This window comes from Erythrolamprus reginae, chromosome 4 (assembly GCF_031021105.1).
Source record: "Erythrolamprus reginae isolate rEryReg1 chromosome 4, rEryReg1.hap1, whole genome shotgun sequence".
Taxonomy (NCBI): Eukaryota; Metazoa; Chordata; class Lepidosauria; order Squamata; family Dipsadidae; genus Erythrolamprus; species Erythrolamprus reginae.
Genome location: NC_091953.1, coordinates 19,992,158 through 20,017,700, shown reverse-complemented (window position 1 = coordinate 20,017,700; position 25,543 = coordinate 19,992,158). Strand labels below are relative to the sequence as shown.

Below are 25,543 nucleotides of genomic sequence, written 5' to 3'. Positions count from 1 at the left end.
GTCTTGGTGGGCAGTGCTCTATAGAGTTGTTTTGAGGATAGGAATTGAAATATTTCTGTCCAGGATGCGAGGGGTCAGTAACTATTCTCACGGCCCTCTTTTCCTCGATGAAAGGCAGGTTGGCAGCAATTGCTTTTTCTGCAGTTCTGATGATCCTCTGAAGTCTGCATCTGTCTTATTGGGTTGCAGAACTGAACCAGACAGTTATAGAGGTGCAAATGACAGACAAAATACATTTATCACATATATATTATGTACACTCAGAACTCACATATGGGAGACAAATTCCTTGTGTCTCCAATCACATTTGGCCAATATAGAATTTTATTCTATTCCATTCCATTCTATTCAATATAGAATTCTATTCTATTCTATTCAATATAGAATTGTATTTTATTCAATATAGAATTCTATTCTATTCCTATCTCTATTATTTCTATTTCCATTATTGCTATTCTATTCTAATTTATTCTATTCTATTCCTATTATTTCTATTTCTATTATTTCTAATCTATTCAATATAGAATTCTATTCTATTCCTATTATTTCTATTTCCATTATTCTATTCTATTCTATCCCTATTATTTCTATTTTTATTCTATCTATTCTATTCCCTATTATTTCTATTTCTATTCTATCTATTCTATTCCTATTATTTCTATTTCCATTATTTCTATTCTATTCAATATAGAATTCTATTCTATTCCTATTATTTCTATATTCTATTCCTATTCCTATTATTTCTATTTCCATTATTCTATTCTATTCAATATAGAATTCTATTCTATTCCTATTATTTCTATTTCCATTATTTCTATTCTATTCAATATAGAATTCTATTCTACTCCTATTATTTCTATTTCCATTATTTCTATTCTATTCAATATAGAATTCTATTCTATTTAATATATTTCTATATTCTATTCCTATTTCTATTATTTCTATTTCCATTATTCTATTCTATTCCTATTATTTCTATTTCCACTATTTCTATTCTATTCTATTCAATATAGAATTCTATTCTATTCCTATTATTTCTATTCTATTCAATATAGAATTCTATTCTATTCCTATGAATTCTATTTCCATAATTTTTATTCTATCTATTCTATTCCTATTATTTCTATTTCTATTATCCATTCTATTCTATTCAATATAGAATTCTATTCTATTCCCTTTTCCACCGAGTGCAAGTAGCTAATGAGCTGTTTTTGCAGGAGGAATACAAAATAGCCCAAACAGAAGGGGCTCCTGCAGGGCAGAAGGCATTGATTGCATTGGCAGCTGGGAAACAAAAACCGCGCGGAATGGAACGCCGGACTCTTTGCAGCGTCGGTCTCCGAGGCCGGCCGCCTGCGTCTCGAGGCCCGGTGGCTGCCGTGGCAACCGAAACGCCTTCAACGACCGGCCGAAGAGCGCCGCTGGGCTCCGGGCCGCTTCCACCTGAATCAGGCAGGCTTCGGGATCGGAAGCAGGGAGCGGGGCGGCCGAGGGGAACAGGGTTGCCGCCAGGGAGGATTAAAGCAATTATTTCTCAACTGTTTAAGATAACGCGGACTTCAATTCCCAAAATACCTCAGCCAGCCATGTTGGGTTGGGGCAGGGGTAGGCAAAGTTGGCTCTTCTATGACTTGTGGACTTCAACTCCCAGAATTCCTGAGCCAATCATGCTAGTTGAAGGAATTCTGGGAGTTGAAGTCCACGCATCTTAGAAGTGGCCAAGTTTGGGAAACACGGGGTTAAAACGTCCCTCAACTCACCTTGCCAAAGTCGCAATTAGTTATAGGCAGAGCTTAATTTGTTGCATTCGCAAATGTGGTGCGTGGGTTTGTTTGTTTGTTTGTTTTCCTGGTATTTATTATGCAACCCTGACCTCAGTGTTTCAAGGTGGCATCAGCAACAACGACCCTACTACTTAGTTTTTTGTTAGATTAGAAACCATTAGATTGTTTCAAGATTCAGTTTAATATACTGCTCAAAAAAATAAAGGGAACGCTCAAAGAACACATCCTAGATCTGAATGAATGAAATATTCTCATTGAATGTTCTGTACAAAGTTGAATGTGCACAACAGCATGTGGAATTGATTGTCAATCAGTGTTGCTTCCTAAGCGGACAGTTTGATTTCACAGAAGTTTGATTTACTTGAAGTTATATTGTGTTGTTTAAGTGTTCCTTTTATTTTTTTGAGCAGTATAGAATAGAATTATTTATTGGCCAAGTGTGATTGGACACACAAGGAATTTGTCTTTGGTGCATAGGCTCTCAGTGTACATAAAAGAAAAGACACATTTGTCAAGAATCATGATTGTCATATAGGGTCAAATAAGCAATGAAGAAACAATCAATATTAATAAAAATCTTAAGGATACAAGCAACAAGTTACAGTCATGCAGTCATAAGTGGGAGGAAATGGATGATAGGAATGATGAGGAAAAAGCCAGTAGTAATAATAGTGCAGACTTAGTTTGGTAAATAGTTTGAGAGTGTTGAGGGAATTTTTTTGTTTAGCAGAGTGATGGCGTTTGGGGAAAAACTGTTCTTCTGTCTAGTTGTCTTGGTTTGCAGTGCTCGGTAGCAACACTTTCAGGGTGGGAGTTGAAACAGTTTATGTCCAGGATGCAAGGGGTCAGAAAATAAACGGTACTCCACTAAAGTGTAAAACTGAGAGTGCTGAAATTTATCTGCGTCCAGCTTCCTATGGAAAAAGTAACAGAGCTAGCTGCTTACTCTGGGCCTTGAGGAACTTTGAATGGAAGTTAGCAGCAAGGTAGTACATAATAGCAGTGACAAAGGAATTAATGCATGCATGTAATCTGATTTTAACCAATGGAAGGTTGAAAACCATGTTCAAAGACATTGTACAGCTGATTGCAAACATAATCTAATCTAGGTATGTCTATTTAATCTTTGTATGTTGTTTTCTAAATGATTAAACATTTCCATCTAATATGCTCTGAAAATATCTGGATTACTGCACACATGTTTCAAACCATAGCATACTTGGGAGATATTGCGGGTTTGGGTCTGCAATAAAGCAGATATCACAATAAAGCAAATCACATGAATGTTTTAGTTTGATGAGCTGATAAAAAATAGTTTTACACTATGCTGTATTCTCTTCAATGTACAATAGCATTCGGTCTAAAAAAATCAACCCAATATTCAATTTTAAAATACTTTATTCCTAGAAAGTTCTAAAATCTGAATACTTTATTCCTAAAAATCATTATCTGATCCATTCACAAATTGTAATCTTTCTAAAAGCTCAATAAAGCAAAGCACAATAAAACAAGGTATTACTTAAGTGCCAATTTATTGCCGTAGTTATTTCAAAGAGCTAAAGACTATAAAAATGTGATAAAAAGAACTCTTACAGGGCAATCTATTAACTGCGGTACAAGGAACCTACAGATCAAATTTCTCAACCTTTTTTCCTCCTCTGGGGACCCCCTTCTTATTTTAAAAAGTTATGGAGGAGCCCCAAAGAGCTTTTGTTTGTATTGGTAATATTTATCAACATATACTATATTAAAAATGAAAATGGATACATCCACCTCTGCTACTACCTCATCTCACAATTGTTTGATGAAATTTTAATGCTTTATTTTTCAACATGGGCTGGCAAATGATTTTGACTTCATAGGCCTCTATGAGACTAGGACGTCTTTAATAAATGCTGCTGCAGACTAAACAGTTTGTTGGGTCCTTGGTGCTCCCTGAACTTGGTTTGTTGGGGTTTTTGTTTTTTGTACATGTTTCAGTAGAACACTGATGATTTTATTTATTTATTTATTTATTCATTCATTCATTCATTCATTCATTCATTCATTTATTAAATTTGTATGCCGCCCCTCTCCGTAGACCCGGGGCGGCTCACAGCAATAGTATAACACAATATAAAATACAAATCTAATATTTAAAAACTAAAAAACCCATAATTAAAAACATACACACAACATACCATACACAAATTATATAGGCCTGGGGAAGATGTCTCAATTCCCCCATGCCTGATGGCAGAGGTGGGTCTTAAGAAGTTTACGAAAGGCAAGGAGGGTGGGGGCAATCCTAATCTCCGGGGGGAGCTGGTTCCAGAGGGTCGGGGCTACCACAGAGAAGACTTTTCCCCTGGGTCCTGCCAGCCGACATTGTTTAGTCGACAGGACCCAGAGAAGGCCAACTCTGTGGGACCTAACCGGTCGCTGGGATTCGTGTGGCAGAAGGCGGTCCTGGAGATATTCTGCTCCGATGCCATGAAGGGCTTTATAGGTCATAACCAATACTTTGAATTGTGACCGGAAACTGATTGGCAACCAATGCAGACTGCAGAGTGTTGGTGAATTTTACCTACTTTGGTAATGAAACCTCTGCAAGAAAACAAACCCAGAAAGCACCAAGGACCTCTGTTCAATTCTGAGCTATAAATATTCTCTTCTGTTGGTATTAAAAAGTTTATATGATGTAGCCTTTCATATGTTTTTTCTTTTCATCCCTTTTAGATGTGCTAATAATCCACAATGTTCATATACCTAATGTGCCAAACTGTTCATATACCGCAATGTACCCAAAAACAAAACAAGAAAAAACCCCAACCTTATCCCCCTTCATGCTATAAAATACCAAACCATGGAAATTATGAGCAATTTTTTCCCTAAATCCTGAATTGTATAGTAATCCAGTTTCAATTTTTCCCCCAGCATCAAAAAGTACTACAATGCAGGACACCTCCAAGAAAAAATATGGGTGAGACTATAATTATCTCATAGTAGGAGTATGTATTTACATCTTTTAGCAGGATGGGCAATCTTCTGGTTTTTACTTTGGAGAGATACATGGTATAATTACATTGCTGGGTCCATCTGACACAAGTGAACAAAACCAAGGGTGTTTGGATTAAGGGAAGTTTTCTTTCTTGTTTAGTGTAATGGGGTTATTTTAAAACGATAATCTTTGCACTTTTCCTGTTTCGGTGTCATGGGAAATTACAGTTTTCATCAGTTGCAGTTACACACAGCTTTTATCTGTGGGCTGTCAGACTCCTGAATGCATCATAATATCACAACTGTGCAGTATGATAGACTCTTAGGGCTGGGGCAACATTGGTGCAATATAATGTTATGTTAGGCACATACTGTATATGTATAGAGGATTGTGTGTCTGTTAGTATGATTTACTGGGTTAGGGATTTCCTTCTTTCAGTGTGAGTTACTGAGATGTATTTACGTTGGAGGTGGTGGTTCAAAATGTTGTAAATTGACAATAAAGGTTGGAATTGAATTGAGAAGGCTGCAAAATAAGAGATCTCACTTTCAGGCCATAGATTCCCAAGTTGCCTTAAGCAGAGCTTTCTCTAGTGCATCGTTTGTCAGCCTCGGTTATTTTGGGATAGATAGACTCCAGCTTTCAAGGTTCACCAGCCAGCATGGGGAATCCTGGATGTTGAAGTACAGACACACCAACACTCCGCAGTCTGCATTGGTTGCCGATCGGTTTCCGGTCACAATTCAAAGTGTTGGTTATGACCTATAAAGCCCTTCATGGCATCGGACCAGAATATCTCCGGGACCGTTTTCTGCTGCACGAATCCCAGCGACCAGTTAGGTCCCACAGAGTTGGCCTTCTCCGGGTCCCGTCGACTAAACAATGTCGTTTGGCGGGACCCAGGGGAAGAGCCTTCTCTGTGGCGGCCCCGACCCTCTGGAACCAACTCCCCCCGGATATCAGGGTTGCCCCCACCCTCCTTGCCTTTCGTAAGCTCCTTAAAACCCATCTCTGTCATCAGGCTTGGGGGAATTGAGATATTCCCTTCCCCCTAGGCTTATAAAATTTATGCATGGTATGTCTGTTTGTATGATTGGTCTCTTAAATTGGGGTTTTTTAAATTACTTTTTATATTAGATTTGTTATACTTGTCTTTTTTACTGCTGTTAGCCGCCCCGAGTCTGCGGAGAGGGGCGGCATACAAATCTAATAAATAAATAAATAAATCTTTAAATTGCTGAGGTTGATAAGCACTGCTCTAGCGACTGAGGAGGTCTAGACAGTAAGTTGAAAATTGGTGGGTCTCAACTCTTCTCTTTTAGAAGTCCTTAGGGTATATGAGGTGCAGTGACGCAGTGATTAGAGTGCAGTACTGCAGGCTACTAGTGCTGCCTGCCGGCTGCCTACAATTTGGCAGCTCAAATCTCACCAGGCTCCAGGTTGACTCAGCCTTCCATCCTTCTGAGATGGGTAAAATGAGGACCCAAATTGTTGGGACAATATACTGACTTTGTATACTGCTTAAAGATGGCTGTAAAACATGTAAAGCGGCATATAAGTGCTATTGCTATTGCTATGTATACAGGCCCTACTTCCTGCATGGTGACCTGATTGGTAGTGCTTAGTGCTTGGTGTAAAACTTTTAAGTTGTCTCCACAGACCTGTATTTAGTGTTCGCAATACTGAAGACTGATGTTTAAGCTGCTGTTTTTATCACCGGGGAAGTCCTTATTTCATTTATCCAGATTTGGTTTTGGCCTATTAATATTTGCATTTTTAAAAATCATTTGGACTTCTATATTAAATTCCGTTATACTAAAACTACTCTTCACGGCTGTGTAATGTTGAAAAGGGGAATTTTAAAAATAAGGAAAAAGAGAATCCAATATTATCATGCATATAATTATTTCATAATAGAGCATAAATAGTATCATGGAAATTTTATTTTAAGAACTTTAGGAACACTTATGATAAATCCAAAGGATCTGGTAGAATTAATCCATGATGAAAAAGACGAAAGAATGTATAAAGCAGCACGTCTCATTCAAAGAACCTGGAAAAAATGGCTGGTAAGTTAACAATCTCTCAAACACACTGTCATCCTTCGTTTAGAGCAGGGGTATCAAACTCAGTTGAATTGAGGTGCCGCATCAGGGTTGTGTTTGATCTCGGGAGCACGGGATGGTCGTGGTTTTGGCTGGGTTGAGCGCGGCCAACTTGACATCGCTCGTGTCACACCTGTGGTGGCCTGAGCATTCTGCCAGCAAAAATGGGGCCCCGAGCTCTGTTTTCGACTGTCATGGACTCCTGCAACCCTCTGCCAATAAAAACAGAGCTTGGGAGGTCAAAGATTTGGGTTAGTGTTAGGGTGCCTGACCTCTCCTTGTCTCAAAGAGATACAATTTCCCTTACTATTACTGAACATCCAAAATATACTATTTAATTCTATGTATATATGCCATATGTGTACATACATATTATGTACACATATGGCATATGTGCAGAAAAATATACATTATCTACTATATAAAGTGTATGTGCACACCCCCCCGAACGCACAGCTCTTCTAAAATTATATACTGTACATTCAACTCATTTACTGCGATAGGAAAAACATACCCACAGCCCAGAAGGGAAAAAGAGAAAAAAAAATTGGAGAATGTTGGGGGGGAAAATGTTCTACCTGCATACCTGACCGTACCATAGGAGCCCATCACTGGGGGAGGGACGGACTAGAAAATGTTTTTTTTTCCACAGTAGCCCCTGTTCTGTGGAATATTCCCCCCTTAAAGATTAGAATGGCCCCAACCCTGTTATCCTTTTGTAAGGCTTTAAAACTTGGCTGCATACCTGAGCCTGAAGCTTTGAATGTGTTAAGGGCCCCATTTGTGGCTGCGCTGTATATTAGTTAATTACCTTGTCTGCTGTATACATTTATTTTTTAATGTTTCTATTATTTTAAATAGAATTATTTAAATATTAAATAAAATATTTTTATTGCCTTAATTGTTTCTAGAGTTTTAGAACTGTAAGCTGGCTGGTTGAGGTGAGAGGCTATAGAAATTTAATAAGCAAGCAAAAAAATAAACCTCACCACCTCTGCGGACACCATAATATACAGTCAGCACAATATGAATTAATAATTTCATCAGGAGAAGTCTGGGTGAAATTTTATGTATGCAAAGTGTCAGCACATGAAATATTTGTATTTATAATTAGACTGCATTTATCTATTCCTTCCAGGATATAGGTGTATTTGAATACTATAAAGAGCTTATAGGCTTTAAGCAATATGGGGAACCTTCCCATCTTATGAAGTACATTGAGCCTAGAGAGGTAAGGGCTAAAATGTAGTGGTAAGCATTAAGCTTTTATAATTGATTCAAGATAATGCTGCTCCATGATGTGTCTAACCTTAACAACACTGTGCCCCTTCATACGGCTTAACGTGATATATTTAAAAGCTACATTTATTCTTCTTCCTTCTCCTCCTCCTCTTTTTCTTCTTCCTCCTCCTCTCCTCCTCTTTCTTCCCTTCTTTCTCTTCAGCTTTGCATGGAAAATTCAATTCAATTCAATTCAATTCAATTTATTAGATTTGTATGCCGCCCCTCTCCGTAGACTCAGGGTGGCTCACAACAATAATAACACAATATAAAACAAATCTAATAATTAAAAGTCATTTTAAAATCCCCTTATTAAAAAGAAAACATACACACAAGCATACCATGCATAAACTGTATAGGCCCAGGGGAGATGTCTCAGTTCCCCCATGCCTGGCGGCACAATGAATTTGGCTGGCTTGGATCTGCTGATAAACAATTCTATCATTACCATTACCTGAATAAAAGTGGATCAGTGACAGATTTCTCTTGTATCTTGTCAAAGAAATTGGAAAGGAAACCCTAAAAAGGGGGTGGGCAACTATGATCCCTAAGGCTTCAATTCTCAGAATTCCTGAGCCAGCAAGCAACACTGGAAGTTGAAGTCCACAGGTTGTGAAGAGGCTGTAGTTGCTCTTTCCTAAAGTATTTGTATTTGTATTTATTGGATTTGTATGCCGCCCCTCTCCGTAGATTCGGGGTGGCTAACAACAGTAATAAAAAACATCATATACTGTAAATCCAATACTAAAACAACTAAAAAACCCTTATTGTAAAACCAAACATCCATACAAACAAACATACCATGCATAAATTGTAAAGGCCTAGGGGGAAAGAATATCTCAGTTCCCCCATGCCTGACGGCAGAGGTGGGTTTTAAGAAGCTTACGAAAGGCGAGGAGGGTGGGGGCAATTCTAATCTCTGGGGGGAGTTGGTTCCAGAGGGCCGGGGCCGCCACAGAGAAGGCTTTTCCCCTGGGCCCCGCCAAACGACATTGTTTTATTGATGGGACCCAGAGAAGGCCCACTCTGTGGGACCTAACCAGTTGCTGGGATTCGTGCGGGAGAAGGCGGTCTCATAGATACCCTGGTCCGGTGCCATGAAGGGCTTTATAGGTGATGACCAACACTTTGAATTGTGACCGGAAACTGATCGGCAACCAATGCAGACTGCGGAGTGTTGGTGTTACATGGGCATTTTGGGGAAAGCCCATGATTGCTCTCGCAGCTGCATTCTGCACAATCTGAAGTTTCCGAACAAGTTTCCAATGTTCTGATAGTGTTCTGGCTTTTCATGCAGAAACTTGCTCAGTTGCACTAACAGCCTAGTTGCTAGCAGAACTCTGTCCCTTTCTGCCCAGAATACCCAATAGCCAAATTGGGATTTTCTGTGATTGCAAATAATTGATTCAAAATAAATACAGAATGACAAAGGAAAATGGGTGTCTCAAAAATTAAACCTAGTTTTCAGGAATTAACGTAAAATAAAGCAAGTTCATCTTGCCTGTTAAAAATGAGGTCCTAAGGTCAGTTGTTTTATTCTCTATGTCCAATTTTTAAAAAGGTTCTGTTTTATAAAACTGTAATATTTTATTACTGTTTTTGATATCTAGAGTAATGAAGTTTGTTATCTTTTTTTTAGTATTTGCATGTTATCACATGTAAAATCTTGTTTGATTACAGGCAGAACTTTTAGATGCTGCTGCAGGAGTTCATATTAAATTCAGACTAGGTGGGGTGAGTTTACATTTAATAATTATATTTTAATAATAATCAAAACAAGTATACCAATATGAGTGCCTGTTCATAGAAACATAGAAGACTGACGGCAGAAAAAGACCTCATGGTCCATCTAGTCTGCCCTTATACTATTTCCTGTATTTTATCTTACAATGGATATATGTTTATCCCAGGCATGTTTAAATTCAGTTACTGTGGATTTACCAATCACGTCTGCTGGAAGTTTGTTCCAAGGATCTACTACTCTTTCAGTAAAATAATATTTTCTCACGTTGCTTTTGATCTTTCCCCCAACTAAACTTCAGATTGTGTCCCCTTGTTCTTGTGTTCACTTTCCTATTAAAAACACTTCCCTCCTGAACCTTATTTAACCCTTTAACATATTTAAATGTTTCGATCATGTCCCCCCTTTTCCTTCTGTCCTCCAGACTATACAGATTGAGTTCATTAAGTCTTTCCTGATACGTTTTATGCTTAAGACCTTCCACCATTCTTGTAGCCCGTTTTTGGACCCGTTCAATTTCGTCAATATCTTTTTGTAGGTGAGGTCTCCAGAACTGAACACAGTATTCCAAAGGTGGTCTCCCCAGCGCTTCATATCTGTCTGTGTGTCTTTTTGCACATGTGCAGCAGGTGTGGGTTTCTCTTACCTCCTCCTACTGGTGCACATTGCAATATTTTATACAAATAATAGAACTTTCAAAATCATATTAGGATGATTTGTCTCAGTGCCCACAAAAGCACATTTTAAGGGGAAAAAAACAATTCCAGTCTGCTTCCTATTTGTTTTAGAAGCTTTTCATTCTGTTAATAAATAGGCATTTACAGGTAATATCCCTGAGGATCTGTAAAAGCAAATTGCAGTGACCTCAACATGTTTTCCATTTGCCACTTTTTAAACAAGATATTTCCTTGCAGGAAAAGTTTCCTCCCAGCATATACTATAAAATATTTACTCATAGACCTATTGTGGATTTGTGTGCGAATAGTCCCAAAGACTATGCAAAGATTGCAACCAAACCAAATCCAAGGAAGTTGCTTCAAGGGAGCGTCAATGAAAATACTAGTGACTGGTATAAACGCATTGAGAATAATGGATGGAGACTTCTTTCCATTAGAGTAAGTCAATAAATATTTTAATTTCTCATTCGGTTCCTCTGTGATTGCCCTCTCCAAACAGATTGTTTGCAGAGGTTGTGATGGTTGATTTCCTTCCCCTTGACACACTTCAAAGAGTGGTGGTGGCTGGGCTTCTTATTGTTAAAAGCGCAGACAAAACCTGCAAAACGATGTCGGGCTGCTTTCCAATCTCTTCAAATAATACTTCAAGGAATTGGTGTTTATTTCTATTATGCATTTTCTCCATTTTTGTGGAAGGTTATTGAGCTTTCCAGGTTTCAAGGGATATGGGGGTTGATATCATTTCTGAAGTAGAGACGATTTCCCACTTTGTATTACAGATCCTCAACTCCCCAACAATTCACAAAAGGGAGAGTATCTGTTTAGACCTTAGTATAAATGGTTGAGTGGTTAAAGACATTGAGCTTTATTTAATCTGTCTGTCTGTCTGTCTGTCTGTCTGTCTGTCTGTCTGTCTCTCTCTCTCTCTCTCTCTCTCTCTCTCTCTCTATCTATCTATCTAATCTATCTATGACGGTCTTGGTATATTCGGGTTTCTTCCCGTGTAGGATTTGGAAATTTCTGGCGACGTTTCGACGAGGTCCCACTCGTCATCTTCAGGCTGGTGTTTCTGTCCTTGTTCTAGAACAAGGACAGAAACACCAGCCTGAAGATGACGAGTGGGACCTCGTCGAAACGTCGCCAGAAATTTCCAAATCCTACACGGGAAGAAACCCGAATATACCAAGACCGTCATACCTGTACCCGTGAAAATCTACGAAAACAACTATCTATCTATTTATCTATCTAGTATAGGATAGTAGTTTATATAAACATAACATAGAAAGTAATGATAAAAGAAGACAATAGGACAGTAGGACAGGGACTGTAGGCACAATGGTGCACTTATGCATGCCCCTTACAGAAACTGATAGTCCGGATTTGAGGCCCAAGTGCCTTGGAATGGGGTGAGCTCCTGTTACTCACTCCAACTCCTGCCCATCTAGTAGTTCGAAAGCATGCCAATGTAAGTAGATAAATTGGTACCACTTAGATGGGAAGGTAACTACTTTCCGTACACCTCAGCATCTAGTCATGCTGGCTAGATGACCACGGAAATGCAACAGTGGCTCGCTTGGCTAAGAAACAGAGATAAGCACCGCCCCTTAGAATCCAAAACAAGTGGAAAGGTGATGTCTTTACCTTGAACATACTTCCTTTTATTTGTGTAATGTCCATTTCAACCACCTGAGTCACAGCAGTGTTAAGAGTTGCCAGCCTAATGAGAAACACAATGTAGAATAGATGTCAATTTAACAACCTGCCTTTTTAACATAGCAGACTATTCAAACGCAACCATTGCCAAGCTCCAGATTTTCTATGTCTCTGCAAGCATCAACAAGCAGAGCCCTAAAAAAACCTCCGGAGCATATATATGGCATCGGACCTACAATACCTACGGGACCGCCTCCTGCCGCATGAATCCCAGCGACCGGTTAGGTCCCACAGAGTTGGCCTTCTCCAGGTCCCGTCAACTAGGCATTGCCGGTTGGCGGGGCCTAGGGGAAGGGCCTTCTCTGTGGGGGGCCCAGCCCTCTGGAATCAACTCCCTCTGGAGAGCTATATTGCCCCCACCCTCCTTGCCTTCTGCAAGAGTCTCAATACTCACTTATGTCGTCAGGCCTGGAGCAATTAGATTCTTGCCCCCTGGCTGATGAATAGACTGAGAGAAACTGATTGAATGAGAATGACTGGTTTTTTAGGGGTTTTAGTTTTAGGTTATATATTTAATTAATTGGACCTGAAATGTTATGTATTGTTTTATTATATGTTGTCGGCCGCCCTGAGTCCTCGGAGAGGGGCGGCATAAAAGTCCAATTAATAAATATTGGTAGAGTGAGGGGAACTGGGGCAGAACAGCAGTTGTCTGAAAGGCATTTAGCCTTGACCAATGGTTTTAAAAATTCTGATAAATGTGAAATGGTTTTCATCCATATATATTTTTCAGTATTGGAAGGGTACGGATGCTTTAACAACGAAAGACAATAACAAAATACAGGAATTCCACCATTCTCCTGAGCAGAGAAAATGGAACATGATAAAAAGAAGAAAGGCAAGAAAAATTGAATGGCTGAAAAAAATGTGAGTTATAGCAACTTGACATTCTGAACACGAGAGTGGTCAATTTTCATTTTATCATCATCTTAGTGGTTTTTAATTATCGTTCATTCAGCCATATTATGCTAATATAATGGTAATCCATCATTATTAAGCTAGAGCTATTCATCAGATGCGTGCAAGGGGGGAAAAAACGCCGCCGCTCAGCTGTCACCTTTTGAAACAGCCGGGCGCTTCTCAGCGTTCTCCCAATGCCGAACCCGGAAGTTCGGCAAAAGTTGGGGTTCGGGTGGCCGCGGAGAAGCCCCGCCGCCCGGCTGTCACCTTTTGAAAGAGCCGGGGGGGCTTCTCGGCGGCCTCCCGAATGCTGAACCCGGACGTTCGGCAAAAGTCCGGATTCGGGTGGCCGCCCGGCTGTCGCTTTTTGAAACAGCCGGGGGGCTTCTCAGTGTCCTCCTGAACCCAAACGCCAAACCCAAAACTTCCAGGTTCGGCGTTCAGGAGGCCGCCGAGAAGCCCTCCGGCTCTTTCAAAAGGTGACAGCCGGGCGGCGGGGCTTCTCCGCGGCCACCCGAACCCCAACTTTTGCCGAACTTCCGGGTTCGGCATTGGGAGAACGCTGAGAAGCACCCGGCGGTTTCAAAAGGTGACAGCTGAGCGGCGGCGTTTTTTCCCCCCTTGCACGCATTAATTCATTTTACATTGTTTCCTATGGGAAACAATGTTTCGTCTTACGAACTTTTCGCCTTACGAACCTCCCCCGGGAACCAATTAGGTTCGTAAGACGAGGTATTACTGTAGTTTCTTTTATTAAAGATATATATATAGAGAATTTTTTTATTAGCTATTATGATACAATATTAAAATTTAGATAAAAGAGATTTTATTAATGTTTGCATTGATGTAGTGTAACTGTTTATAGTAAGATGGAGAAAAAGAATTTTTATTTAGACTTTTAAGAATTGACAATGTTGTTTAAAATTAATAGAAATTTTTAGATGAGGAGACAAGAGCCTCCATTGAGTGAGTAATAAGAAAAGTTTATATATGATTGATTTTAAGCATTGCTGTGTTTGTAAATATATATTGTTTTATTTTATGGTGGAGAAAATAAAAAATATATATCTGAAAATATAGTGGCTCTCCAGGTGTTTATTTATGCCTAAATACAACAATAAAACAGTGCAGGTTGAAATCAGCATTGGAAGGCTGCCTTCCATGTTGGCATGCTGTTTCATAGAGGACTGCTTCTTATACAACAGTGCCCTCCAGTGCTTTGGGGGGATTCCCTTAGATACCATGATTATCAGTCAACCATCTAAATTAGTTCTAATACACAAATAAGCAGTTTGGGTGTAGTTGCTGAAATTGAGATTGCCTTCCTGAGAGCCTGAAGTCATTACATATTTCCAAGTGTGTATTTTGTGAGTAGCTGTGGGTATTTCTAACTTGGAGCACCAGTTCTTGAACACAACAGGTGAACAAGGTGTTTTATTAAGAGATTAGAGGCCAGGTGGCATCAAAACTCTGTGGCTTTTGAGATGGTATCTTGTCAGTTGCAACTCCAGTTCTCAGAAATTATGAAATTCAGTATCACCTGAAGATCACAGGTTTCTGTCTAATTTTTATAGGAGCAGGCAGAGAATGTACAAGGCAAATTGTGAGTCTGACAGTGAACAATGATCTAGAATCAGGATCAGTCAAGAAACTTTGATAGAGCAGAAAACAGAGGATGAATTTTTATTCCATGACAAAGGGATGTATTTACTGGAACATGCCACAATGACAAGAGAAAGTTGCAGTCCATCTGTCACAATGTACTTTGTGGCAGTAGTTGTTCTTAAATATCGTGCTTTCCTAGGCAACCATTTTTTGTCGCAAGATCAGTAGCGATAATTTAATATGCCAAGTTTTTTTCAACATCTTTTAATTGAATGAGTCACAGAATACATCACAGATATTGGTTATAAAGAGTTTAAATGCTCCACTTTTCACCTTGCATTGTACTGTATATCAATTGTCGGAATTGTACTGTATAAATGAATTAATTGCTAACAAGTATGTATCAAAACATTAATCAATTTGCAAAGATTAAATACTTCAAGGCTAATTAGCCATGTGTTAGAAAATGACACTTGCATATTTTATTATTAACATGGTTTCAAAGGAATTAAAACTAAATTGCCATCTGAATACATTGTGCAGGTAGTGCTCAACCTTATTTAGCGATGGCTCAAAGTTACAACCACCCTGAAAAAAGTCACTTACAACTGGTACTTGCATTTACAACTCTCACAGCATCCCAGTGTCACCTAGTCAAAATTTGAGCATTTGCCAATTGTATGTATTTATGACGGTTGCAGTGTCCCAATTGCAGTGTTCTAGGGCAGGTGTCGGCAACCATAAACACTCAAAAGAGCAACAAAGGTACTCACTGGAAGCCCCCCATTCAATTATAGAGCTGATCAGAAGTCCGGTTCCCCCATATAGTCTCCTCCTAGTGTGCCATCCTTTTTCCTCTACCTCTCCTAACAGAAAGTCCAATCAATTGTGGCACAGCAGAGGGATGAAAGAGCCACATGCGACTCCAGAGCCGCAGGTTGCTAAGCCTTGTCCTAGGGTCGCTATTTGTGACTTTCCCAGATGGCTTCTGACAAACAAAATCAGTGTCAATCAGACTCCCTTAACAACTGTATTATTAACTTAACCACTGCAAGTGATTCACTTAACAACCATGTCAAAAAAGGTTGTGAAATTGTGTGCAAATTTACTTAGCAATTGCCTTGCTTAACAATAGAAATTCTGGTCTCGTTTGTAGTTATAACTTGAGAACTACCTGTACAGTTTAACTTAACTTTAATGGTAATTGAAACTGAAAGTTTTGTTGTTAAGCAACTGTCATAACTATAACTACCTACTAGAACTAGAACTAGAACTGCTGGTTGGTTTCCAGACACAATTCAAAGTGTTGGTTATGACCTATAAAGCCCTACTTGGCACCAGACCAGATTACTTGCAGGACCACCTCCTGCCACATGAATCCCAGCAACCGGTCAGATCCCACAGAGTTGGCCTTCTCCAGATCCCGTCAACTAGACAATAGCGCTTGGCGAGGCCTAAGGGAAGAGACTTCTCTGTGGGGGCTCCGGCCCTCTGGAATCAGCTCATCCCAGATTCATACTGCCCCCACCCTCTTCACCTTTCGTAAGAACCTGAAAACCCTTTTATGCCGCCAGGCTTGGGGTCACTAGACCCTAGCCTCTGACCAACGGGTGTGATGTATGCTTGTTGTCTGAATGTGAATGGTTATGTTCCAAGGTTTTTAGAATAGTTAATTATATTAATTGGATTTTAGATATTTATATTGTATACTGCTTTCTTTTGATATGTTGTGAGCTGCCCGGAGTCCTCGGAGAGGGGCAGCATACAAGCCCAACAAACAAACAAGAAAAACCTTGTGTTTGTGCCACTTAGTGCTGCCAGTTTGGTAGTCCTGCTTATCATTTAGTAAGGACCACATGGATGATTAAATGACAATCTCGCCTTACCACTACTTGTGATTTCCTGCTGTGTATTTTTCTATGCAGATGAAACTGTATTATTGGCTAAAACCCAAATGATTTGCAACAAATGTTGGGTTATATAAGGCAGTAAATATGGATATGAACTTTACTGTAGTCAAGAGGCTTGTGCTTCAAAGCAAAAAATGATTAAAATTATCCATAAATGGCAAACTATTAATACAGAGGAGAAATTATAGAAATGCTAAGGCAAAAGAAAAAAAATTGGGTAGCACAATTTGTTGCAAGGAATCAGTATTTGTTGAAAAAAGCAAAAATGACTATATATCCCTTTGGGCCAATGAAAATGAATGTTGATTAGATCAAGGATGAATGGGTATAATCTAAATCAGGGGTCTCCAACCTTGGCAACTTTTAAGACTTGTGGACTTCAACTCCCAGAATTCCTCAGCCAGCAAAGTTGGCTGAGGAACTCTGGGAATTGAAGTCTACAAGTCTTAAAATTGCCAAAGTTGGAGACCCCTGGTCTAAAGTCGATTGAATATAAAAATGAATGATTAATATGAAATAAAACATGTAAAGGAAAAGCAAATAAGCAGAGGAAGATAAGTTCACCGTTGGATGGAGTTTATGAAATTCCCTCCAAACAAGGAGGAGACTAAGGCAGTAAAGTTGTATATGGATGTTGAATAACTAAGGATGGTTAGGAACAGAAATCTTTGGGGAAATATGATTGTGTTGATATAAACTTGACTCAGTTGCATTTCCTATTTTTTACCTCAGGCTTTTAATTTTCTAGTTTTATTTCTTTGCTTATTTCCTGCCCTTACTATTTTTAAAAATAACTTAAAGTGGTGAACACTATTTTCCCTACAACAACCCTGAGGTAAATTGGGCGGAGAGAGTGTGATAGGCCCAAAGTTCACCAGCTGCCTTTAATGGCTAAAGCAAGTCTTGAACTCATGGTCTTTCTAACAGTGCCTTAAACCCTGACTCTATAGACCAAGCCAGCTGTATTAATTTCTATTAATCTATCAAACTAAGTCGATTAATTTTTATTTCTTTCTCCTTTTCTGCCCTTTGAATAATGTTGCTTACCTTGGAAGGGCAGAGAACTGCATATAGTTGCCTCAGACTGAGATGGGTAGCAAATAAATTTGAATATAATAATCCTCAATGAAAATGCTGTCACTATTAAGAATGAAAATACCTATTTCTATCTCTTAGGTACTTTGGAGAAAATCTGCAAGTTAAAACAGAGACTCCTGAGGCCATTGCTTTAATTCAGAGAGCAACCGAAGGGCTAATCAAGTCCCTGGAAAAGGAAGGAATAGATCAAGTGATGGAATGGGAAGTAGATGAGATGTTAAAGTGGACAAATGCATTGAATTATGACGAGTAATGGTTTTAAAGTTCACCTTTCATTGCTTTTCTAAATGTTGTTTTAAAATTATCAATAACAGTGATATCTCTACTTACGAACTTAATTCGTTCCAAGACCAGGTTCCTAAGTAGAAAAGTTTGTAAGAAGCAGCAATTTTTCCCATAGGAATCAATGTAAAAGCAAATAATGCGTGCAATTGGGGAAACCACAGGGAGCGGGGAGGCCCTGTTTCCTCCCAGAAGATTCCAAGAGAGGCCCCATGGAGGCTTCTCCCCACCTTTTCCGGCCCTGTTTCCTCCCAGGTGATTCCTAGAAAGACCCCAGGGAGGCTTCTCTCTGCCTTTTCCAATTACAGTTTTGGAGGCTTAGGTTTATAAGTGAAAAATGATTCCTGAGAAGAGGCAAAAAAATCTCGAACACCCGATTCTTATCTAGAAAGGTTCGGAAGTAGAACCGTTTGTAGGTAGAGGTACCACTGTATTAGCTTTTGATCTCTACTGGCAATTTAAATTAATAAGTTAATCTAATTAATAAATTAATTTATTAATTCACACCCACACTCTTTGGAATATCACAAAATATTCAAAGGAGAGAAGTAGGAAATTATTTAATAAAAGCTTTTCTGTAACATCTTTTCACACCTTTTGTTATTGTTATTGTTTCATCTTGGTTTATTTTTTTGCAATTTGGGTGGTTTTAATTTTGTTACAGCAATTTTTAGCGTAAAATTGTAACTGCAGAGAGTTAGGAAATTTAAAGTGTGTGTGTGTGTGTTAGAGTCAGAGTGAGATGCTAGGAATATGTGTTTATATATCACTCTATAAGTATGGATTGCAATTTGGTTATTAATTGCTCCATTTTATTCACTGTGCTTACTGTTTACCTAGATATGTTAAACTATGGAAAGAAGTTGGAACAAGCAAGACTTCAGAAAGTTATCAAGGTAAAACTTTTGCTGGTCATTCTTTATGTAATCTACATGGGTAATTAAGACTCCTGCAGCACATGAGATTGATGGGATGATGGCGGAGCAGCTGGTGGTGTAATCCCACATACACGCATAATTCCTCTGCCTCACTATAGGTGTATATGGTTATGGAGGTAAATTTTTGGTTGATTAAAATTTTAATGCATTCAGTTAATTAAACAAAAAATTATAGCATAACTAATTATTCTATAAAAGTGGATGAAAACAAATATGAATTGGAATTGCATTGGTAGCCATTCTGATCATAGACTACACAATTTGGATCTTAGTTATAATTTCTTTTGAGGGATCTGTTATGTGAACATTTTCAATATATTCCTTTAGGAGGGTCTAAAATAAATGTGATTTTTATAAATGCATAAAATGATATTAATATTGAAGTCTTAGCTTTCATTATTTCTAGAGAAGCAAGTCTCTAGGCCCAATCAAATATTCAATTCAATTCAATTTATTAGACTTTTATGCCGCCCCTCTCCGAGGACCCGCAGCGGCTCACAACATGCAATACAAACAATACGTATACAAATCTAATAGTTAAAAACAGTCAACTAAAATCCCATTATATAAAAAACAGTCAGTCTACTCAATCACATCCATACATAACATTTTACGGTCAGAGAAGAAGAGGACATGATCTAGCTGCCTCATGCCTGGCGATTTAGATGGGTCTTAAGTGTCTTGCGGAAGATGAGGAAGGTGGGGGCAGTACAAATCTCTGGAGGGAGCTGATTCCAGAGGGCAGGAGCCGCCACAGAGAAGGCTCTTCCCCTAGTTCCCACCAGACATTGTTTGGTCGACGGGACCTGGAGAAGGCCAACTCTGTGGGACCTTATCGGCCGTTGGGATTTGTGCGGCAAATATCAGAAGTCAATTTGGTAAGAATTCAGATTTCCAAGAGTACATGACCTGTTGCAAGATTATTTATTTACTGAATTTGTCTGTTATGCCATCTTTTCTCCAGAAGTTCAAGAAGTGCTTGTGGTCTCAAACCTCAACCCTAAAAATAGACATAGAACAAATTTTGAAAGTGGATAAATATATAATATTGTAGATGCAAATATGCCATTTTGCAAGTTAGTGTAGAAAATAAACTTTAAAAAAGATTATGCCCATCCAATATTATTTTATAATTCAAGGATAAATCTAAATTCAGTAAATATGAATTGGTTATATCTTCTAGGAATGCAGGGAAGTTATACATTTTGTTGCTATCATGTAACAATATTATCTATGAATGAATATCTTGAATTCTGTTTTCCATTGTAAATGATTAAAACTATATTTGTGCTCTTATAAAACATTTGGTTTTATTGTATAAATATTCTTCATTTGTATGTTTATCCTTAGGTTTCTTGTTTACTCAAAATAACGTTTCTGAACTGATACCAAAGAACATCCAAGAAATAATGCACTCTCAAATAATGTAGACTAAAGGAGAGACCTATTATCAACCCTCTTTAATAGTTTCAGAAGAAAAAAATAACACATCTGACAGCTGAACATTCATCAGTCACAACAGTATCAACATTAAACTTCAGGATACAAAAATAAAAACTCTGTACAAAAAGATGAAACCTGTGCATTTGTCAAGTTAATGTGCCTTAACACATTAATATGAAATGTAATGAATGTAAAGAAATTTGAAATTAAATTTATTTACTTTCTTAGTGAACTTATTTTGTGATAGATGATATGCCTGTTGTAATACACACAATTAGTAGCATTTCTTAATTCTCCAAGATTTATTTTTAATCATTTTTTTTTATTCTGACAAACTTAAGATATTACATATAATTGAACAAAGATATGGAAACAACACAATCACATATTATTGTTGATAGTGATAGCAGGAGGACTTGCTGAGGTTTGACATCAATCTAAACAACCTGAGCGACCATGTGTCTCTGTGTTTAACCATTGTCGAGGCAATCATAGCTGAAATGTTAGTTAAAATAGAATAATTTTATTGGCCAAGTATGATTGGACACACAAGGAATTTGTCTTGTCCAATCACACTTGACCAATAAAATTATTCTATTCTATTCTATTCTAACTAACACTCCAGCTATGATTGCCTCGGCAATGGTTAAACATTAAAGCCAGGGGCTTCCAAAGTGAATGAACTTTTTCTTATTCATAAAGGAGTAGGAAAGGGATTGTCGAAATTCTGAGTTTGAAGGAGGCAGTGATAGACATTAGAAGTAGATAAAGCGAATATAAAAACGTATGTGGTAGAAAGTCTTGTTCTAGCCTGAGTTCGTTTCTTCACCATATCTTGACCAGGCCAAAAAACCTCTATGGATTCTTAGATAATGTACTGTATTGCACATATGTATGAAGGTATTCTGCATGTTTGTCTTACAATTCAGACAATTCCCCATGCAACCATGAAAGTTATAAAGACGTTGCTCTTCATAGAACAAAGCATTTAAACAAATTAATTAAAAATTAGTAGCAGGAAAATTTCAGCATTCAAGGCTGAAATATTAGCTTTCCCATCCCGTCAATTACAATGTGAATATGAATTTTCCACATACCAATTTGAAGGCAAACAGACAAAATTCTTCCATTCTTTTTATAGCTCACTATGGCTTTATTCATAAATGGACTATAAAAATATATATGAAAGAGAAATGCATGTTCAAAAAAATTGGCTTTATTGTACATTTGGCACTTTTTACGACCTCTGCATTTCATAGCATATCAATACACACATAGTCTAATGCAAATAAAAAATACTTCCACATGAATAGTTCACTATTTAAAAAAAAAAGGAAATGCCCATAACAGTGTTTACAATATATTTTATTTTGCAAACTTTCTTCAGTAACTTCTTCCAGGTTCCAAAGTGCACACACAAGTTATAACAAAATGGATTAGCTTATTACAGAACTAAATTTAATCAATAATGAAATGTAAAATAAGGCTATCTTTTCCATGATATAGAACAAGATTACAGTACAAGCTGAAAGGAATTTCTTGCTAGTTATAAACTAAAAGTTTTACTTGAATTATTCTGTTTGTAAGAAATCTATATCCACAATCATTTGTAAAAAAAAAAAAAAAGGAAAAATAAAACCACAGGAAACATGAAAAATTCCCCTCCTACATTACTATAGCATAAAGTAGGATAGATTATGTCAGTTTGTAAAGCCAAAGAACTGCACTCTTCAGTAATGATGAAAAGTAATGCACTACGTAGCACTATACAATTATTTCTGATTGTACGTGTTATTGTGAATTACTTCTTTTCTTTTGAAATGTCTTCAGAACCACACATAAATTATATGCATATATAAAAATACAATTTACTGTTTATCCACTTTTTTTAAAAAAACTACAACTTTGCATATATTATAAATCAGAAATGCCTAAATATTTATATAGCAGGATGCACAGCATCATCATTAACATGAATGGATGATGCATGTTTTTATCTTTAGTGCATTCTCTTGTCTAGGAGAAAGGCAAGGGGGTCATATTGCAATAAAAGGCTTGATGTCAGTTTGATCATTTTAAACACAGCAGAAAATAAGAACTACTATGCTCTTAAACCAAACAAGAAGTAAGGTTTACTGAAAAATATTTACTTTTTGTTAAAGCAAATTGTAATATTCTTAATTTCTGGGAGGTTAAGACCACGAAGCTATGCTCCTAGTTATACCAATGCAAGTAAAAGACAAATCTTTCTGGGCTGTCCACAGAATCTTACTGCTTCCATTTTAATTATATATTAAAAAGGGACAGAGCTTACAGTATAACACTGATATTGCTTTCATCACACTAGAATAAGTGCAATATAGTAATGCATTTGGACTCAACATTTTCCTCGTAATATTTTTAAAATTCTACTTTCCTCAAGAACCATTAAAATGTTTGTAACCTCTTCTGGAGATCCTGTCTTATTTTCTTATGGTATATTTTTATACCCATGGTTTCCATCCCGGGAAGAGGCGGCTAAGATTTTTGGGGTCCACGGCTTGCTGTATGAGGAAATTCACTTGGCCGGCCACGCTGAGCACTGTACCTTCTTCCATTCCTTTAAGTTTCTCCTGAAGTCGTATCAAAACACGCTCTGCCACTTTATTGAACAACTGATTTTCATTACTGAAAAGGAAACAAAGGTTTTAAGAGGCAGACCAATACTAATTCATAAATATATTTAAAAAATTACAAAATGGTAAAAGTTGTCCTTACTTTGCTTTTTTGTTACATCCTTGATCAGCACTACTGAAGTTGCAGCTGACATCAGCTTCATCTTCTGACCCTTGTTGCAGATATAAAGCTTTCAAAGGATTCATAGTCCAGTCAAAAAGAGGGTCATATAGAAGCACCTTGTCAAAGGAGATACAATTAAGTTTCTATACACAGCTTTCCACTGCCCATCTCTTATAGTAATGTATTAATTTTATTTGTGTAGCATAATTTTAAATTCTAGGACAAAAATCAGAATTGTTCAACCTATACATTCAACTATTGAACTCTGGTTCCATCAAGTAACCAAATCAAATAGAGTTAAGATTGCCTAAATCTGCAATCTCAAATATTATCTTTTGTTACTGGCTCTTGTCCTCTTTTGACTGACAGGAAGAATGCTCATTCAAGGATTTTATGGCTGCAAAGTATATGGATTTTTTATTTTGGGAGTACAGCAACTGGGATCTGCAAAGGAGACTAGCTCAGTGATTCCCAACCTTTTGTTGTCCATGCCCCAGCTAAAAACCCACCTCTGCCGTCAGGCATGGGGGAATTGAAATATCTACCCCAGGCTTGTATAATTTATGGCGTGTTGTGTGCATGTTTTTTAAATTATGGTTTTTTAACTTCGTATTATTAGATTTGTATTGCACATTGTTTTTATCACTGCTTTGAGCCGGCCCGAGTCTACGGAGAGGGGTGGCATACAAATTAAATAAATAAACAAGCAAGCAAGCATCTCTAAAATCTTCAGGCCTCCCCCCACCATGACATATAATTCTTATTATTCAAAAAGTGAACTACTCACACGGAGGAAGCCTAAAAGGCCATTAACTTGGTTTAAACAAGATTCCAATTGCCCCCATTAAAAATGAAATTGTCTCCCTGTTGGGCGTGGGCCCTACATTGGGAACCAGGGCTGTAGCTCCTTCCCAAACCAAGGCTTGATAAGTATGTTATTACACAATACGTAATTCAATTTGAGAAACTGCTACCAGTGGTGCTGGCTACCAGCATTGTTGGTTTCAAAAAAGGGACCAATTTATGAAAGTCATGGTGATCAAAGCTACTTACCAACTAAGTTGTCTTTTGGTATGCAAAATATTAAATATGGAATATAGTAGTCCAACATACCCAAGTATATTTAATATAAGAATTACTTTCAATGTTACATTTAGCCAAGAAACACTTACTTCTACAATAGTTAGTAGGGCTTCTTGAGAATTTCTCATAACATTCATGGTTTTTTCACAGCATCTAAATGATTTCCAAACAGATTTTCATGTCAAAACCAGTAATGTATTTTTATAGGTAGTAATAAAGTTTACAATCAGCTCACATGGGCTATATTTTTATAAATGAAAATGGTTCTTACCAACTCAATTTCCCAAACTGTAAGAACTGAAATCCTGGCTTACATAATGCTGAAATGCTTTCAAATAAGTAACATACCTCCTGAAGACCCCCTCAACACCGGCAATGCCCATGCCATCGACTATGTCTCTTGTTAGCCTAAAAGGTACAGTCTCTGGAGTAGGAAGGATTTTGCCCTGCTCAAAGGCAACTCCTAGTAGAGAAAAGAAAGCAGAAGTCAAAGGCGATTGTGTTAAATGCACAACCCTCATCCTTCATCTACCAATATAGCATTATAATATATTTTTAAAAGGCAGGAAATACAGTTGAATGCAGCTATGGGGTAACTACATATTTTAGCGGTTATTAAATTACAGATAGTCCTCCATTTATGACCATTCATTTAGCAAACTTTCAGAGTAATGGTATCACTGGTTATAACGGGGCTTCGAGTTCCAGTGGTCCCAGCATCCCTGTGGACATGTGATTGAATTATTGGTGCTTGGCAATAGGCTTGCAATTACAACCGACTGCACTGCCCCATGATCACCATTTGTGATCTTTCCCACCAAAAAGTCAATGGGAAGGCCAAGTCATAGGAGTAAAAAGCTCCCATATTCATACGCCCTCTCCTAGCCCCTCTGGATTCACACTCCCAGATCTCTGTTGTAACTCCCTGCCACCCGTGCACCTTCCCTGGCCCTCATGGCAACTCCCTGGCATCTTTGGATCTTTTTGCACCTGGTAGTAGTCACTTACCTTCCCTGCTATCCTGCTTGCAAGCAGCTGGATCTTACAACTTTCTGTCAGCTCCCCTTCTGATTTGGTTGTGAGAAGCTGGTAGGAAGTTGCCTCATCTAATGATTATGGGATTCAATTGACAACAACAACCAGAAGTACAGGGGTCGTTGTCACCAAGCAATTGTGCTTTATAACTGCCTTGCTTAGGGATGCAAATTCTGGACCCAATAGGCCA

The 25,543-nt window shown here is 38.0% G+C and overlaps 2 protein-coding genes across 7 annotated transcripts in view; one reads left to right on the top strand and one right to left on the bottom strand.

Annotated features, from left to right (window-relative positions):
• The first annotated feature begins 1,344 nt into the window (after positions 1–1,344).
• C4H11orf65 (chromosome 4 C11orf65 homolog) lies at positions 1,345–20,686 on the top strand. Of its 4 annotated transcripts, XM_070749741.1 has the most exons (11): positions 1,408–1,452; positions 2,837–2,893; positions 4,701–4,746; positions 6,716–6,833; positions 8,008–8,100; positions 9,831–9,884; positions 10,806–11,006; positions 13,015–13,148; positions 17,873–18,043; positions 18,917–18,972; positions 20,365–20,686. In XM_070749741.1, the coding sequence occupies exons 3-11, from the start codon at positions 4,718–4,720 to the stop codon at positions 20,442–20,444; spliced, it is 936 nt and encodes a 311-aa protein (XP_070605842.1). In that variant the 5' UTR covers positions 1,408–1,452; positions 2,837–2,893; positions 4,701–4,717; the 3' UTR covers positions 20,445–20,686. The 4 variants fall into 4 exon arrangements, with proteins under 4 accessions (XP_070605844.1, XP_070605842.1, XP_070605841.1 ...); XM_070749743.1 differs by lacking the exon at positions 2,837–2,893 and having other exon boundaries at positions 1,345–1,452; XM_070749740.1 differs by lacking the exon at positions 1,408–1,452 and having other exon boundaries at positions 2,269–2,893.
• ATM (ATM serine/threonine kinase) overlaps positions 20,460–25,543 on the bottom strand; it is an 85,682-nt gene continuing 80,598 nt past the window's right edge. For all 3 annotated transcript variants that reach the window (XM_070749734.1, XM_070749733.1, XM_070749735.1), the window contains exons 60-63: positions 24,667–24,781; positions 24,408–24,471; positions 23,215–23,351; positions 20,460–23,124 (exon numbers count right to left, since the gene is read on the bottom strand). In XM_070749734.1, the coding sequence (XP_070605835.1) occupies positions 22,941–23,124; positions 23,215–23,351; positions 24,408–24,471; positions 24,667–24,781 (500 nt within the window). In that variant the 3' untranslated portion in view covers positions 20,460–22,940. The remainder of the gene's footprint in view (positions 23,125–23,214; positions 23,352–24,407; positions 24,472–24,666; positions 24,782–25,543) is intronic.